Source organism: Castor canadensis, chromosome 9, assembly GCF_047511655.1.
Source record: "Castor canadensis chromosome 9, mCasCan1.hap1v2, whole genome shotgun sequence".
Taxonomy (NCBI): Eukaryota; Metazoa; Chordata; class Mammalia; order Rodentia; family Castoridae; genus Castor; species Castor canadensis.
In genome coordinates, this window is record NC_133394.1 from 116,129,651 (window position 1) to 116,148,795 (window position 19,145).

The 19,145-nt window shown below is 36.3% G+C and overlaps 1 protein-coding gene across 2 annotated transcripts in view; it reads left to right on the forward strand.

The window, feature by feature from the left end:
* Corin (corin, serine peptidase) overlaps window positions 1-19,145 on the forward strand; it is a 251,062-nt gene that overhangs the window by 103,590 nt on the left and 128,327 nt on the right. For both annotated transcript variants that reach the window (XM_074042313.1, XM_020158428.2), the window contains one exon: window positions 14,462-14,643. In XM_074042313.1, coding sequence (XP_073898414.1) covers window positions 14,462-14,643 — 182 coding nt within the window. The remainder of the gene's footprint in view (window positions 1-14,461; window positions 14,644-19,145) is intronic.

A 19,145-nucleotide genomic window follows, 5' to 3' on the forward strand; every position in this document is an offset into this window, starting at 1 on the left:
TTAAACAATTTAAATTATATCTCTTTGCCTTAATTTCTCTGTGGGCTCATGTACACACATAAAAAGACAATAAAAGAGAGTACATTCAATTTCTAGGAGTCTTTGAATTCATTTTGATCAGCCTCCTTATTCTAATTCAGTTTCTGCCTGAATTGTCAGTTGTAAAGTTCTAGTTAAATTGCTCATAATTTTTAGGGCACTTTTAGGTAAATTTGTTTTTCCTTTGACCTGGTTCATTCTTCAATAAATATAAGTGTTTTCTACTTTTTATTATAGTGAATAACAAATTTATATTCAGTTTTCAAATGTTCTTTGGAAACTTACCCTATTTTTATTATTATATTTAGTTTTATAATTACACTTTCAGACTAGTGCTTTCTGCTGTCCTTCAGTATATGTTTGGGACCTACAACCTAACTTAATAAAGGCAAAATAAGTTTAGAAAAGTAAAATGCATTACAGAAAATAAGCTCAAACATATTTTTTCTTATGTTTTACTGTCTTACATTATCTACTGCAGTAGTTAGTTTCTTCTTCTATTCATATAATGGAAAATTTCTTGTAGTCCCTTCTAGAGAAGATAGATACTTAATAATATTTAAATTTTAGTTTAAAAGATTATAGTGGTATGTATACATGGCGTAGTTTTTAACCCAATACTTTTGAAACCTCAGGTACTCATTAACTACATTATATGCTGTAACAATGGACTTTATCATAGTTTAAACTATGGTTGCTTTTAACAAGTGCATTTATAATGTACTGTAAGATAGGTTAATTGGAGTAGAGTAGAACACATGAATTCAGTGGAATGTATTCTAAAATATAGAAATTTAACTGATAAGCTATTTCAATGGCTCAAGAAATATGTGGATTACAAGGGATAGTGTATTAGCTACCTTATTAGTTACTTTTCTCATCCCTATGACAAAACACCTGACATAAAACAACTTAAAGGAGAACAAATTTATTTTGGCTCATGGCAGAGTGTTCAGTCCGTGGGTGTTTGACCCAGTGCACTCAGGTAGAAAATCATGGTGGTGGGAGAGTGTGGTGGAGGAGGTTCTTTGCTTCATTGTGGATAAGAAATAGAGCCAGAGAGGAAGCCCCAGGGACAAAATACCCTCAAGGACCCACCAACAGTGACCTACTTCCTCCAACTAGGCCCCATCTCCTAGAGCCATCAGTTAGAGACTAAGACCCCAATACATGAGCCTTTTGGGGGACACTTCATATGCAGTCATTAAAAAGTGATTTAAAAATGTCAGCAAGTAGCTAGCAACAGATTCATAATTCTTTAGCCAACAGAATAACAGAAGTTTGTAGATGATTCTTTGATACACAGAGTACTAAAAAAGCATCCACATTTGGAAGAAGCAGCAGGTATTGTACTCACATGTTTGATGTGTAACTGTCACCTTTCCCAACTTGTTTAAATAATAACCTTAGAATTTTATCAGAACTGTGACGATGATAATTTGGCTTAGAAAGTCCAACCTTGACTTGGCTTCTAGAGCACTCTCAGAGGACCCCACTGATTTTTCATCACCGTAATCCTATCTTCTACTTTGCAGAGAAGATCCACACTCACGAACTTAACTTTAGGAACTTGACTTGTTGGCTATGATTTTTTTTTTTTTCTTCATGAGTATTGTGTCTTAGGTCCTTAGCAGAAATTCTTAATCCCTAAGGCAATGAAGTAAAAACATTCAGGTGACTAGAGATTAAAGATTATATCTTAGACCTAGGAACTATGGAACTATTTTCCATCATTTACTCATAAGTTTACTCACCGTTTACCTATAGGTTTGTGTTGAAAATCAAATGAGTTTCCTGAAATAAGTATCCTTAAAAACATGATTTTCTTTACTATAATTGTATATTACATATATTCAGTGGAGATTAAAGGATTTAATCAAGCAACTGCAGAGAATGCACTTGAAAGTTTGGAGGCATTTGAAACCTGATCCAAGCATAGTTCTGCCAGTGGCAGTGATCAGACTTTGATGGTTCATTTGTGTGTATTTGTCTGTGTATTCAGTGGAGTGACTTATATAGTGTTCATACATGGTCTACACTATCTAGCACATAAGTTCCCCATCAGTAGTCACTCCTATTATTAATATTGTACTCAAAGAAAGTGGCTGAGTGTCTAGGAGAGTATAAATTTCATCACCTCATTTAGAGATTCAAGTTCTTTTCACTTTCTAATCCACTATCCACTTAGCTGCCAAAGTGATCATTACGAACACAAATTGAATGGTGTAAGGGCCCTGCCTCTCGCCTCTCAGGACTTTCTGTCAAACTTTGATTTCAAGCTAAACTCCCTGCCATAGCTTTTGAACTCCTTCTTGCTTCTCTAGTGTCATGAACCCAGCTCCCCCTACACTGACCTTTTTATTTCTTAAAATGCCAATCTCTTTTCAACTTTCTTGACACAGGCTGTAGATGATTCTGAACATCCATTGCCTGGACAGATCTTTTCCCCATATCACTGAGCCCTAGGCTTCTGAGTCTTCTCTACAAAAAAACTTTTCTGTACACATTCATTAAATTTCCTGTTGTTTCTGCAGCATGGTGATGTCCCTTTTTTGTTGTCTGTGTTTTTTCTGTCTTATATTAAAACTTCATAGAAGCAGAGAACTTGTTGAACTTGTACATAATTATAAATTCAGTGTTTAGAAAAGTGCCCAACACATAGCGGGCACTTAATGAGCATTTGTTGCAATGAAGGAATAAGTAAATAATGAGGAGGGTCTTCTAAATGCATAGTAAAGGAGAGTTCAAAATATATTGACTATAGTTGTATATTTTTTGTGTGTAATTAGTATGTTCTTGAATATTTATGTATAAATCATACTTCTTGTGTATATTAAAAGAATTTTCATTTTAAATTGTCTTGGGTATTTCCAAAAATGATTTAGGTTCCTTTTTTTTTTTTACAGTACAGTGGTTTGAACTCAGGACCTTGTACTTGCTAGGTCTCTACTACTTGAGCCACACTCCTAACTCTTAGAGATGACTTAGCTTCCTTCCAAGTGAGCTTTAGTTGGCAGGATGATTATTGAGATTAACTCGCACTTCTCTATCACTGTTAAAATCCTGGACCTAATAGTTGATGGAACACTAGGTTGTGCCTAAAGATTGGCTTGGTGGCTTTGCGCTTTTGTTAGAATATTAACTATATAAGCCAGTTAAAAAAGGTATTGGTTCAACTCTAGTTGAAAATCTTGGACTTAAGTTTTATATAAAGAGCAGAAACAAAATGTAGTAAACTGTCTAGAGGATAATGGCCAGAATGGTGACTGAGGATCTGTCCATGTGAAGAGTAACTGAGGGAAGGGAGACTGTGCAGCCCTGAGGGTGTACCATGCTCATCCTCAAATGTTTCTGAGCCCTGGTGTGGAAGAGGAACCATATTGCTTCTGTTTTCACAGGGTAACAGTAGCACCACTAACTGAAAGTCACTGAGAAGTAAATTCCAACTTAACCTAAAGAAGAAGTTTATGGATAACAAAGTTGCATAAATATAGAATTTTTGTCTCAGGAAATGGTGTGTGTGCGTGCATGCTATCACTGGAGGTATTCAAACTGGCAAGTGGGATAAGGAATCCAGCATCTTGTGATAGAAGATTGGTTTCCCATTGGATTAAGGGGTAGTTCCATTCACAGTAGTGCATGGTACTGATGAACAGGGAGATCAAAAAACTCATGAAACAACATGAACAAAATTAATTTCTAAAGGCCATTTTTGTGTTTGCTTTGGGAAGTTTTATGAGTGGGTCATGGTGACACCTGATGGATTGTATCTATAATCACACATGGTTACGTACCTGCTTTCAGGAAGGGTGAGTTCACTTCTTCCTTACTAAGTGGGCTTCACACATTGGGGCCTTCACATAAATAAATGTGAAACTAATATTTAAAGTATGTCAGTCTGGGAAGTACTAAATTGTCTACTAAGATGCCTTGTGTCTTCAGTGACTTGGCCTTTGCTCAGTTATATAGTTCATGGTAGAAAATGAACTTCTGATTCCAGATGTTAAATTCTGTCCACCTGTCATCCTGTTCCTCATACTTAATTCTGTGAGTTTGGTTTCTAAAATCTTGATAATAAATCAAGATAGGAATTCTGCTATGTCACTGTCTTCTATTTGCCTTGTGTTCATTTTTTAAACTTTTGCTAATATCTTAAATAAGTAAATAAGAACTTTAGTTATATTTTGTTTCAGTCACTAGTAAAGGAAGAAAAATAATGTTAAAAAAAACAAGGAATATTTTCCATTCCCTTTTGGAAGTCATAATTTGTTCATTTCTTTCAAATGTCCTATATTTCTTTACAAATGTATCAGTATTCCCTGGCAAAAATGAGCCTGTATTCCAGTTCCCATTATGTAAAGTTACAGTAAAATTTTCTTGACTTATGGTAAGTGTTCTTAACACACATACAGCCCCACTAAAAAAAAAAACAAAAAACTAATTCTAATGCAGGAGGTAGGAAGAAATTTTGCAAGTGTTGATATTTTTATGGCTTGATGGTGATGATGATTTCATAGGTGCATACTAATTTTCAAACTCTTCAAGTTATATACATTAAAACTATGGAGCTTTCATATGTCATTCATATTTCAATAAAGTGGTTTAATTTTTTTCTGTCATTTTAAAGGGTCAAATGATAGGGTTTTCCTGTTTGGTTCTTATCATATTACTAAACAAGCCTGAATGCCTCCAAGTGAATGCTCAAGATGGGCACCAAAATGTTACCTGATGATTCTTGAAACAAAATAAAGTATTTGCTACACAAGAACTATAAAGCCTCTCCCCCACCATCCAATTATACTAGCAATTTCTATTATTGCACATCTTAGATTGTCATACCATTTTGAGTTGAACTTTCTTTAATAATGTTTTGGTAAAAAGTAACATCTTTGCTTATCATGTAATTTTAGATTTACTATCTTGTTAAATATGTTATTTCGAAATACAGTCTTTGACAAGTTCCTATGCAAGTGCAGCCCTGAAGTCATCTCAAAGGCCAATTGGAAAAGTTTGCTTAAAACAATGTTTTGGAGAACTTATTAATTATGTCAGCAAAGCTTATTTTATTATTTTTTTCTAAATGGAGAATAATTACATATTGCTAACTTATTTTACTAAGGATTTTAACTATGTCTCAAAAATTTTGTGTCACATTTGTACGTATATGGAAACATTAGAATTAATGTTTTTCATAATTATAGTATTAAAATTTATAGGTCACTAGTCAAAGAAAATAGATAAGCTTTATTGCTATTGCCAACTAAATATTCTGAAAGTTATTTTCTGGTTACTTCCCTGCTAACTTGAAAGCAGTAGTCTTTTTTAGTCATACCAGTACTTGCTACCTGGCTGTTCAGATGGCCAATTGTATTGCATGATTCCACGCTCAAAACCAGGCAACACTGGTGAGCTACTTTGCTTTTTGGCATTATACCTAAAATATTAAATGACAGGTGAGGTTCCATGTTGGAACCCAAATGGCTGAATGTGTAGGTAGCATACAGTCAGATAACTCAGATTACTTTCATTTTACAAGCATGTAAAACTGGAGAATGATGTAGTGACAGATCAAGCCTTTCTGGAAAAACTTGTTCACTTTTCTTGTCAATAATTCACAGTATTGTGTGACTATGACAAGTTTAGAAATAATACTTGCGATTCAATTCATGTGAGGTTCCGTATTTATGGCGTCATTTTACGAGGTGCGAAAATCAAAATGGCTACAAAAGCAATGTAACAATTGTCAGTTTCTTTTGTGATTTTTTAAATCCGCTATCCCATGGGTCCTTGCAAGTGTGCCAAATACTAATGAGAATCAGCATTGTGTTGGTTAGAAGGGTATGGAATTTTATATTCTCTTTCAGAAGTTGTTATGTGGTTTTTATACTATTCTTGCCTCTCTTAGTTCAAGCTGTGTTTACCAATTGAGTTTCTCTGTTTTAAGTGACACCCTACAGTTATCAGATAAGCAAGATAGTTCATCTGTAGGTTTTTGATCCATTAACAATTTTATGAGGGAATGATTTAAAGACTGTTGAGAATTTGTTGACCTGAAAGAGAGGAGTCCTCTTGGGCACAGACAGCGGGAGTTCTTGTACAACACCCTAAATTGGGTGGTAGGTATTGATGGTTCTCTTCCCAATTTTGCTACTGACAGCTTTAGTCCAAGCAAGGCTGTGCCTCTTCTGCATATGATTCATTTGTTTATTCAATTGAAATTTATGAAGTGCAGACTAGGAATATAGCTACAAACAAAATACACAAGAATACGTGTCCTCATGGAGTTTATATTACATTGGTGAGAAATAAGCAAAAAGGAAAAAGATAGGTAGCTAGATAATAAATAAATAATGGTGTATCAAATAGCAGAAAGTGCAATGGAATGAACAAAGCAGAGAGAGGACAGCTTAGGTAGGGAGGGGTTTGGTGGCAAGAAGTATAATTTTGCCAGGCACCAGCAGCTCACTCCTGTAATTCTAGCTACTCAGGAGGCAGAGATCAGGAGGACTGTTGTTCAAAACCAGCCCAGACAAAATAGTTCACGAGACTCTATCTTGAAAAAAACCCATCACAAAACAGGGCTGGTAGAGTGGCTCAAGGTGTAGGCCCTGAGTTCAAACTCCAGCACTGCCAAAAGAAAAAGTATAATTTTAAGCAGTGTTGTTTAAGAAGACCTCACTGAGAAGGTTACATTTGATCCATGAGGATATGGGAGTTCAAGAGGAAAGGGAGAGCCTGGTAACTGATTGAAATAGGGAAAGAGGTCATGATGGGGTCATGCTTGCAAGCAGACATTGTTCTCAAGGATGTGATGGTGGGGCCAGACAGGAGGGAGGAGTGGAGTGTCTGGCTAAGTACATGTAGAGCCTAGGAGTTCCCTTTCAGCTTCTGACATCAGTTTCTTCAATGAGAAATAAGAAATTCTTAATTAATTAATTCTATTGGGAAATGCTTATTGTCACCTACAGTGTGCCAGGCATGTTGCTTGATGCTGGGGATGGAAAGGAAAAAAAACAGTACTTCTTTCAAGTGACCAGACAGGAAAATAACTAAATTGTTGTGCAATGTTATCAGTTTACAAGATGTAGGTATAACACAAAGGAAGAAGGACACGCTAGAACATTGAATAGCAGAGAGAAAGGAACAGATAGGAAGTTAGATTGGAAGCATTTAGTGATTAATTAATGAATTGAGGGTGAGGCTAAGGGAGACTTGGGTAGATTGTATTACCAAGAAAGTCATATATATCAAAAGAAGAGTCATGGTTGGATTAATATAATTTCTTACTTTCACTCAATAAATCCATACAGTAATATTCCTTTGAATGGAAATAAAAACAGCTCTCCTTGACATGATTTATATTTTCATCCAAGGGGTGTTTCGCTAAGCTGTCTCCATGAAACAAACACAAATAGCAAACAACAATAGCTTTCATTTGTAGCACTTGCTGATTTCTGGTTTGTAAACACTCCTACCAGGTTTTAAGCTAATTATAGTTACACTATCTCCTCACAGGCCTCTGTGTTTTATCCCTCAATAAGTAGTTGAGCTGTCTCTGGGTGTTAGGCATGCAGCTGTGTGCTATTTCTCATTTCCTTCTCCGTGTCCACATTCCATCCTTTTCTGTCAACTCTTCCATAGCCATTGGTTTCAACAGTAGCTACTTTTCAGCTCCTCTTAGCTCAGCCAGTGGGAACCATAAGCCAGAAAGCGAAGTGTAGGAGGAAAGGTGGGTTGGCTAGTGATCTCTTTGTGTCTCTTCATCCAGGTTGTTTGGGTTGGCTGCATCCAACTAAGAGATCCAATCAGACACCCCTCCCTACAGGGCTCTGCCCTCATTTCAGAAACCACTCCATTCCCTTTCTCTTAAATCCAGGTTGCTAAAAGCTCCTCATCCCAGTCTACTGTACTACCACTTTTTGGTTTTACTAAATCCTGACTTTGTAAGTGGCCCCTTCATTAAATACTATGCAGTGGTCCAACTTTAGTGGGTCATCTATTCCCTGACTTCTACGACTATTACAGATGAAGAAAAAGATAGACGCAGTATTTATTGACTGTTAGAGTTTCAGATGAATAATGATCAATAAATACCTCAACATTTCCTTCTTTTCTTTTCTTACAATGAGACAATGACAAATGTTCGCATACACTTGTGCAGTTTTCCATGTCCATGTCTACTAGAGATGGAGACCGAGTATCTTTCTTGCCCTTCTCAAAGTCCATCTAAGCCTAGCCTCTTCTAAGGTTCCTTTCAGTCACCAGAATGTGCTGACATAGGAAGCCCATGCCATCACAGGGAGAACAAGCTGGCTGTTGTTTTTTGTCTTTTCCAACAGTGGTGATGAATTCATGCTCCTCTGTCATTTGTGGATTCATGCTTCTGTGTTATCTGTGGCTCACATGTGAGAAGGGACTGTCTAGGTGAGACGTTGTGGAGTCAGTGTCTGGTGTGAAGATCTCTGTTTTAGGGTTCATTTTCTTCACAGTGGAAAAAGAGGAATGGGGAGCAGGTTATCTTCTAGCATTAATACCCTCTTTGTGGTTGAGTAAGGGCCACAGCTCTGGGAGCTGCCTGACTGATTCTGTGGGCATTGATAACCAAATAGTTCAATGTAATAAAGACAAATTAAAGATTTTTTTTTCTGAGGTACTGGGGTTTGATGTCAGGACTTCCTGCTTGCCAGGCAGATACTCTCTCACTTAAGCCATGCCTCCAGCCTGTTTTGCTGGTTATTTTGGAGAATAGGGTCTTGCTTTCTGTTCAGGCTGGCCTGGACCACCAGGCCATCCTATTTTATGCTCTCCACAGTAGCTGGGATGACAGGTATCTGCCACCACACCCAATTATTGTTTGAGATGGGGTCTTGGAAACTTTTTGCTTAAGATGATCTCAAATCACGATCCTCTGGATCTCAGCCTCCAAGTAGGTAGGATTACAGATGTGAGCACAGGCACCAGACTAGGAATGTATTTTTAAAAACACAATTGTGTGAGTCTCATCCGTGAATAGCACTTCTAACTCAGTAACATGCTTTGAGCAAGTCAAAGAAAAGTGTATTAATTACTTACTGCTGGGCAATGCATTACCACACTCTCAGCAGCTTAAAACAACATACATCTCTAGTGTCCTAGTGAGGAATCTGGGAACATCTTGGTTTGTTAAAGTGTTGACCAGAATGGGGTCTTAGATGAAGGCTTAACTGGAGGTATTCACTTCCAAGTGCATGAATTATTGGCAGAATTTCAGCTTTTCAAGGGCTGCTGGACTGAAGGCCATTCTCAGGTCCTGCTGTGCGGGCCTTCCCAATATGGCAACTTACTTTGTAAAGCCAGTGAGGGAGAGAGTCAGCAAAGATGACATGACAGTATATTACCTCCTGTGGTTGGAAGCAAGTCACTAGGTCAACACGCACTCATGATGAGGGGCTTGTACAGTACATGGAAACCAGGAGCCAGAGGTCATTGGCCACCATCTTAAGAATGTGCTTGCCACAAAGTCTTCTCTTGTTTTTTTCCTGGGGAAAAAAGAGTTTTAAACCCCAAGCTCTTCTAACACAGTTAAAGTTTAGTCTACTGATCAAAAGTAAAGGTTGACAATTAAATGCAATGTGAGATCTTGAATGGATATGCTGGCAAAATGGAATAGGGTATTTAGTTTAGTCAAAGATAATGTGTTCATGTTTACTTTCTGGTTCTAAGAGTTGTTGTTGTATAAGATGATGACTTTGGGGAAATCTAGATGAAGGATAGATGGAAACTTTTTGCATTATTTCTATAACTTCTCTGAATGTACAAAAATAGTTCAAATTAATTTAGAAAAATGTGATTCATAAATCTTAAAAAGTGGGCATATAAATTTATTTTGTGGCTATAACTTATTCAATAATTTTAAGTTATATCCTTTTCAGATCTTTTTTATAGATAAATATATATGTATATGTTTGTAGATGTAGCATAACAAAATTTTGGTTCCATAAATTCTCTAATAAATTTAAGATAAATGGGAAACTTTTTGGTAATCATTTTGGAATATTCTTCCTAGTGAAAACATCATAAAACCCTTACTATCCCTGCATTATTTGCATATTATCAAATATTTCAACAAATAACCATTGGGGTGATAAAAGAGCTTTCTGCTTCAACTTTAGTTGAAATGTGTCAGGGATTTTTTTACACAACACCAATGTACTTCACACATCAATTTAAAATAATCGTCATTTCTAAAATAGCAATTCTGATAGCCAAAGTGGGTCTTTCCCTGTGCTGAGCACTGTTTTTCAGTTGTCAGAATGCTTGTTGCTTGGATATAGATACTTATATTCCAAAATAGTGTGGCCTGTCTCACCACACTGTTCCATGTGATGAAAAGCAAACTACTTCAGCCCTTCATAGGCTGTTGAATTTCATGCAAAGCTAGAACAAATGGCTCCTCATTTTGCTTGCTATTTGCAAGGGCTGTGAGTTATTAATACATCCTCGTCCAGCAATTTAAAGCTTATGGGTCTTGATTGGTTCCACCTCGTAAGAGAGCTATTTGGAAACACTTCTAGACAGTTTTCTTATGCCCTATTCTTATAATAGAAAGCCTAATAGTATTTTAATGTCTCTATGTACTCTCAGAACAAATCTTGAGAAAAATGTCTGTTACCTTGGAATTTAGCAAAGCTGGTGTGATTATCAGTGTTCTTTTGAGAAAGAATGAAAGAATGCATATTGATTTATAGAATATGCATAATAAAGGATCATGACAAATGCTTCAAATTCTTGCTTTCCAAACCCCTCACTTTTCAAATGAGGAAACTAAACTTTGGCATGAGTGAATGTTTAGCCAAAGATCAGACAGTGGAGGAATGGCCTTGTGAAGGTTGTAGAGTGGTAGATTTGGAAAAATGACCATGGTTAGAGTCACCTCTAAGTGGTACCTGAAATTTCATCAGTTAGCGATCCCTTTGCTCCAGTAACAAGTCTTCCTTTAATGGTGTACAACTCTCTGGGAAGGTTGTGTGTTCTTCTGTCATTATGTATTACTGACTTTCTCCCTCATCTCTTATTTAAAACCCTAATTGAGGCCAGCTACAATTGAAGGTGTAGTTTTGATCATAGGAAAGGAAAAATATTTTTTGTGCATTCTGGCAGAGATGGTTGTTTGGATAGTATGCTGAAATTGGGGTGGTCAGGATGATATGAGGACACAGAAACCCTGGTTAGGGGTGAGGTAAAAGAGGCATACCAAAGACAAGTCTGGTTTGTTTATAGCTTTATTGTGGACTGTCTCACACCTAGAAAAGAAAGTAGACACATTTTTTTACCTCTTCCATGTGCTCCTGAGCCCCTTGGACAAATAGTATGGTTCCTTGAAGGTTTACTAGCTATTATAGAATGAAGGGTGATCCTAACCATCCTGTATATGGTTGTGCAATGGGAAAGCATGTATCAAGTTTTAATCTAACTTCCATTCATGAAGTAAGGACTTACCTATAGTATAGAAGTGACTGGGTTCTTGGGTCAATCTGCATGTGTTCTAAACCTGTTCTCATTATCACAGTGAACTTGAATAAGTTCTATTTCCCATGGTCGGTTGCCTTATTTGTATATTAGGGTAAGAGTAATAGCGCTGATCACACCAAGTTGTTGTGAGAAATAAATAAGTTAATGCTTGTGAAGCACTTAGAACAGTGCCTAGCAAAGTGCAAGCCATGGCCCAGTAATCTATGTTCTCCACATTCCTTAATTATGAGCTCTAAATTTATATGAGAAAATATAATCTAATTTTTTCTGGAATAAGATTTAGAGAAGAAAGCAATTTTAAAACATTGTTATTTAAGTGATACTTTCTTAGTTCTATGACTATCTTAAATGTATTTCTGGAGTGGCGATCAGGTGTGTTTTTTTAAACCAAGATACTTCTTTGGACCAATTCATTAAAGGTAATTCTTTCAAAATCAAAATCTCTATCTATATCTTTACTATTAAATTTAGTTACATATTAATTTATGTAGATACTTCTGTGACTATGAGAATTCTAAAAGATATTCAGTTTTAATGTGACTTTCTTAAAGTAGGAAACATTTTTACCATAATGTAATTGTTGAGGACTCTTTTGGGGAGTGGATTAAAGCCTGTGAGAGAGGATTAAAGCAAGGCGAGATGCAGTTAATTGCTTTTAACCTGTAGGCCAAGATTAGGCACAGCCCTTGGCCATGAAACAGGGAAAGGCAGAGCAGCTGCGTCTCCTAAATTGCTTTCAGAGAAGCAGGAATGCAGGTTTCTCCTGTTACAATGTCACTCCCCTCCCCGTGGCACCACCCTGTTTGCTGTTATAAAAGACCCCTGAAGGAGGAAGAGGGACTTTTTGGGTTTTTGCCTTTTGGGGCTTCACTTTGGGCTTTTGGGCTTTTTGCTTAGCATTTTGATTTGGGGGGCTTTTTGCCTTTGAATATTGGGAAGAAGTTTTTACTTTGGGCCTTTTGGTGTGGAAAGTTTTTGGAAGGGAAAAGAATTGTCCAAGGGAAAATACTAAAGAGGGGTTGATAGAACGTCTGCACCGAGAACTTTAACATAGGCTTCAGAAAGCAAAGCTGAGAACTTCATACATAGGCCTTAGGAAAGCTAAAGCTAAAAAAAACGCCAACAAGAACATGGGACAGTGCACAGTGCAAGTCTAAGGACCAAGACATTAAGAATTATGCATAAAAAGGTTGTAGGTGTGACTGTTTGCGAGTTTGAGCACTGAGGCTGTAAGAGAACTAAAGAGAGATGAGACGGTGCAAGCCTGGGGGCAAAAGACTTTAAGAACAGTTAAGCTAAAGATAAGCTAAGAGCAAACATGGGACAGTGCCTAAGGAAAGAGGTTTTAAGGAAGGTTTTAAAGAACTGCAAGGAGTAAGGCCTTAAAGAATCAAGATAGAGAAAAGAAGCAATAAGGGTTGTATGTCTCCAGTGGAGCATACAACACACCTGACCCCAACTTCTGTCTTTCTGTCTATACTGCATCTCTTCTAAAATCTCCAGTTGCCCCCAGTTAAGCCCAGTTAGGTCCAGTAATAACCAAGGAGCGAGAGAGAAAACCTTGCTCCCGCAAGAGAAATGGTGCCCCCTTCAGACTCCTTTTCCAAATTTTTATAGGGATAATGAGAGCTCTCCTCCAAGTCACTTTTTCAAAGACTATGAGTTCTGTTTTATCTCACTGGCTGACATGTTTCATTATGTTTCTGTAATATGTAGAATTGTACTCTGTAATTATATGGTATATGAGCTTGTTTGATCAAGGAGTTTGTAAAGCCCTATTACTAGGCCCTCATATGAGAATAGGTGACATGAGAGAATAGAGCATGGCCTGGAAGTTCAAACACCTGGATTTTGTTCCTACCTCTGCCATTAGGAAGCTAGTAGTAGAATCTACGATCACACCGCCCTGAACACATTTGATCTCGGAAGCTAAGCAGGGTCAGGCCTGGTTAGTACTTGGATGGGAGGAAGCTAATAACAGAAACCATGTGACCTTGAGTCTGTTGCAGAACCTTTTTAGGCCTGTATTTCTTAAATGATTTTAAGGTTTCTTACAGATCTACTGTTGTATGTTTCTGTGGTATTTTATTGAGCTTACACTCATGAAGTGATTTGACTTACATATAGATTTTCTTTCCTAGTTTCCTTGAAGTCCTTTGAAATGTCTTTAGCAGATGAACAAAAGAGGCATGGGATGCAGCCTATAGCTGTAAGGTAGAGAAAGTCACTTGAGTCTGAAAAGAAACTGTTCTGTGGCCTTGGCATTGGTAGCATCCAAGTTGTCATTCACAAAGCTGTGAATCTGGGAGTGTTCTGTTGTGTATTAGGTAAAGAAAAACAAGCTCTGAGGACATCAGTACTCTTAACACTAACACACAGTTGTTGGCATTTTTCTATTTTGCAGCAGACAAATAGAAATCTGAAAAGATAAGTGGTGGTACAAGGTGTTCTGAATTGTCACTTGTCTGGATGATGTCTCTTTCCTAGGGAGGCTGGGGTGGAAGGAACAGAGCTCTCTCTGCTTCTTGGAGATACTTTGAATTTTTCAAATGAAGATAAAGAATGACCAGAACCATTTTTGTGGGATCTTCTTTTCCATGTTAATTTTTCCTTTTTGTTGTCAAATAGAGTCCTTTTCAATTGGCCAGTCTATTTTTTAGCACAGGAAATATTTAAAAAGTCATTTGGAATAAATGCTTCTACAAGAGATAGTTAGATGTGCATTATGGAACTAGATTATTCTCTCTAGAATCCAGACAGTATGCTGGCTGAAATTGTCATAGTTCTGAATGCAGAAACCTAAGTTTGTTGACTCTAGGAAATACAAGTTAGCACTAGTGGCTAACTTTGATGTCATTATTATTTTGAGAAGCATTTTGTAAAAACATTAATTTTCACCCTTTTCTTCTAGGCATGGTCTCCTGCCCTGTAGATCTTTCTGTGAGGCTGCAAAAGAAGGGTGTGAGTCTGTCCTGGGGATGGTAAACTCCTCCTGGCCTGATTTCCTCAAGTGCTCCCAGTTTAGAAACCAAGCTGAAAGCAGCAATGACAGCAGGATTTGCTTCTCACCACAGCAGGAAAATGGAAAGCAATGTAGGTGTCGTCTGTGTTTCATTTCATTTTGAAGTTTCTATTTGGATATACCATTCATATACATGGATGTAGGGATATAATAAGTACAGTCCAATAAACTTTAACAAAGTGACTGTACCCCAAATTAACAAACAGGATATTAGGAAACCCCAGCAATGCCCTCAAGACCCCTTCTAATCATATCAGCCTCCCAAAAGAAGGCTATGTTCTGACTTTTTAACATATTAGGTAGCTTTGCTTATTTCTGAGCTTCCTGTAAGTGGAATCATGTACTATGTAACCATTACATATCTGGCTGCATTTGTCTAGTATTGTGTTTGAATAATTCACTATGTTTTCATCTGGTGGTTCATTGATTCTCATTGATATGCTGTATTCTTATTATTCCACAATATACTTCTCCATTGTGCTGTTGACAGACATGTGAGCTGCTTCCGGTTTTCAGTCACTGCCAATAGTGATGCTATTACTCTTTTTTGGACATGTCTTTGGTTGAACATGGTTATGTATTTGTTCAGCAAAATAGTTTTCTAAAATAGTTGTACCAGTTTATTCTTCTAACAGTTACATGTGAGAGTTGCAGCTGTTCCAAATACTTCCCAATCCTTGGAATTATTGGTCTTTAACAATTCCAGTGGAAGTGATGTGGTTATCTCTTTGCAGTTTTGTGTTTTCTTGATCACATTTAAAAAATTTGAATATCCCTTTTTATGATGTGTCTATATGAATATTGTGCCAATTTATTGATGGTCTTTTTGTTATTCATTTATAGTTTCACATGCATTTTAGATACACCTTAAAATGGCTTGGATCTTAAGTACTCCTGCAGGCCCATATGATAAGGGCTTTGTTGTCTGTGCTATTATTGGGAGGTGATGGAATTTTTAAGAGGTAGGGCCTAGTGGGAGAAAGTTAAATCACTGGGGATGTGCCCTTGAAGAAGATGTTGGGACCCTGGCCCCTCCTATCTCTCTGCTTCCCATCTGCCATGACTTGAGCAGCCTCCTCTACGGTGCACTTCCACCATGATGGAAGTGCTTTGCAACAGACCCAAAGCAAAGGAGCCAGGTGACCATGAACTGAAACCACTGAAACCATGAGCCAAAATAAATCTTTCCTCCTTTAAGTTGTTTAAGTTGTTATCTCAGGTATTTTTACAATGACAGAAATATGGAATTGTTGGATAGATGCATTACAAAGCTCTCCCTCTGTGTCATTTGCTTCTCATTCTCTATTTGCTTCTGCTATGGAACAGAAGTTCTTAATTTTAATGAGTCCATACTATCAAAATCTCCTTTTGTAATTAATTTTTTGTGTTAAGAAATCTTTGCTTACCCCATAGACAGAAGTTCTTCTCCTATGTTTTTCTAGGAATATTATTTTAGCCTTTGTTTTTTACATATGCCATAATCCTGAAATTAGTTTTTGTATGTGGTGAAAGATGAAATGTAAGGTTAACTTTTTTTGATTTTTGATTTTTTTTTAAGGGAGCAATCCTTTACCTCTGTCAATTTCACAGTCATATTTGTATGAATTACTATGGCTTTATAATAAGTCTTTATGTTGAATAGTATACATCTTCTATTTTTGTTCTTCTTAAAGATCATTTGATTATTTTGGGCTCTTTGCATTTAATATAAATTTTTAAATCAACTTGTAATTTTTCTAAATTCCATTTTTGTGTTGTTTTGAATTTAAATTTGGGGTATATTAAGTTTATAGATAAAATTGAGAATTTCTTTACAACATTGAGCCTTCCAACTTCTGAAAATGCCATGCTAAGGTGATATGAGGTTTTAAATTAGATATCATTACATTTCTTTCAGTAATGTGTTACAGATTTAATCATGGAGAGCTTGAATATCTTCCCTTAGATTCACTTGGGGGCTGTGATGTTTTTTGATGTTATTGTAAATTATGTTCTTAATTTTTCTTTCTTTTTTGATTTCTTTGTATATAAGAACTTTGGTAAGTCATTTAATATGTTTCATAGTTTGCCTGTAGATTCATTTGGATTTTCTAAAGATATAATCACATTGTTTACAAATGACATTTATTTCCATTTCTTCTACATCAGGAAAAAAGTTTGCAATATTTCACCTTTACTGAAATATTAGTATTCAGGAAATCTTCATGAATACTATTAGTCAGATTGAGGAAATACCTGTTTGTAGTTTTTTTTAAAATCATGAATGAATTTTGGATTTTATCAAATTTTTTTTCTGTATCTGTTAAGATGATATATGATATTCTTTATAATTCTTTATAATTACCTTTTTAAAGTACCAACTTCATTGACATATAATTGTCATATCATGCAATTCAGCTGTTTAAAATATACTGTTTAGTAGTTTTAGTATATTCAGAGTTGCCCAATCATCACAACCGTGTAATTCCAGAACATTTTTAACACATTAGCAGTAAATTATCATCCCTCTTCTCCTTAGCCCTTGGTGACAACTATTTATTTTTGTTTCTATGACTATGACTATTTTGCACATTTCATGTGAGTGGACTCGCACAACATGACATCGACCTTTTGTGACCAGCTTCTTTGACTCAAGATTTCAAGGTTAACATGTTGTAGTTTATATCAGTACTTTATTCATTTTTACTCTTGATTAGAACTCCACTATAGGGATATATATACATATATATAATTTTTTATAAAAAACACATAGTACCTGAGGAATATTTGGATCATTTTCACTTTTTGACTATTATGAATGATGATGCTAGAAATATTCATGTGTAAGTTTGAATGTACATTTTCAATTCTCTTGGGTATATAACTAAGAGTAGAATTACTGAGGCTAGAGGTAACTCTGTGTTTAACATTTTGAAGAAATGCTGGTCCCACCGGCAATGTATGAGGGTCCTGATTTGTCTACGTCTTCACCCATGTTTGATGTTCTTTTTGTTTGTAACTACCCTGCTTGATGTAAAGAAGTACCCCATTTTGTTCTTGATTTTTGCTAATGATTAATTATATTGAGCAATATTTCAGCAGCTTATTAGTATTATCCATTTGTATGTCATATTCAGAATTAAGTATTCAAATATTTTGCCTATTTTAAAATTAGGTTTTTTGTATTTTAGTTTGTGAATTATAAGGGTTCATATATTTTGATGTAAGGCCTTATCAGTATATGATCTGCAGATTTTTAAAATTAGGAGGTATTTGTTGCACAGGGGGAATTCATTGTGACAATTCCAAATAGGCTTATAGTATACATTGGTTAGATCACCCCCACCACCTCTCCCCATCTACCCCATCCCTGCTGCACTTAGAGCAATTGCAAGAGGTTTCTTCTGTTTCATGTAAGTGTATGAAGTCCATCCACCATATACCCTCACCTTAATCTCCTTCATTCACCCCCCCTTCCCTCAAGTGCCCCCCACCATTGTACCTATTTTTCAGTTCTGTCTTTTGTGATTAATATTTAAGTCGATGTTCAAAGGAGTTTCTCAGTGTGTCCCCATTCTTAAGTATACTTTACTTTGGTTCGTTCAACCCCTGCTATTGCTCTCCCTTAGCTTTTTACCTCCCATCCTCCATTTTACAAAGTCACATGTAGAACATGTTTGTAATAGTGGAAATACTCTGAAACTTGGGGAAGGAGAGAAAGGAAAGGAGAATGATACAGCATCAACTATATCGTAAAACTTAACATCTGTGAAGATGGAGGATGTTTTTTACATTCTTGGGGAGTCTTTCATTTTCTTGATGGTGTTCTTTGAAACACAAATGTGTTTGACTTTGAAGAAGTGAGGTGTCTAAAAAACATTACCTAATAGAAGGTAATGTATTTTTTTAAGAGCTTATAGATTTAGCTTTTATATTTAGGCCATTGATGTATCTTGAATTAATTTTTGTGTACTGTGTAAGTAAGGGTTCTGAAACCTGGCTGTTCCAGCATCAACTCCTGAAGATACTTTCTTTCCCTATTAAATGGACTTAGTACCCTTGACAAAAATTACTTTGCCTTTGATATATACATTTATTTTTGGACACTCAATTCTATTTCATTGATCTCTCTATCTTTATGTGAACACCCACTATCTTGATTATTGCAGCTGTGCAATAAGCTTTGCTGTTGAGGGGTGTGAGTCCTCTAACTTTTTTTTTTTTTTTTCCAGCAGGACTGGGGCTTGAACTCAGGGCCTCACATTTGCTAGGCAGATGCTCTACCACTGAGCCACTCTACCAGCCCTTCCTCTAACTTTTTCAGGACTGTTTTATCTATCCTGGGTCCCTTGTATTCTGTATGAATTTTGGGGCTAGCTTATCAATTTCTGAAAACAATTCAGCTGTGATTTTTGATATAGATTTAATCTGTAGATATAGCATGAAACAATAACTGAAAGAGCTGGAATGGCTATACTTATATTACATCCAGTAGACTTTAAAACAAATAATGTTACTAGAGAAGGATGTTTTTAATAATGAAAGGTCAATCGATGATCTGGTACAGCACTTGCTCACCATGCATAAAGCCCTG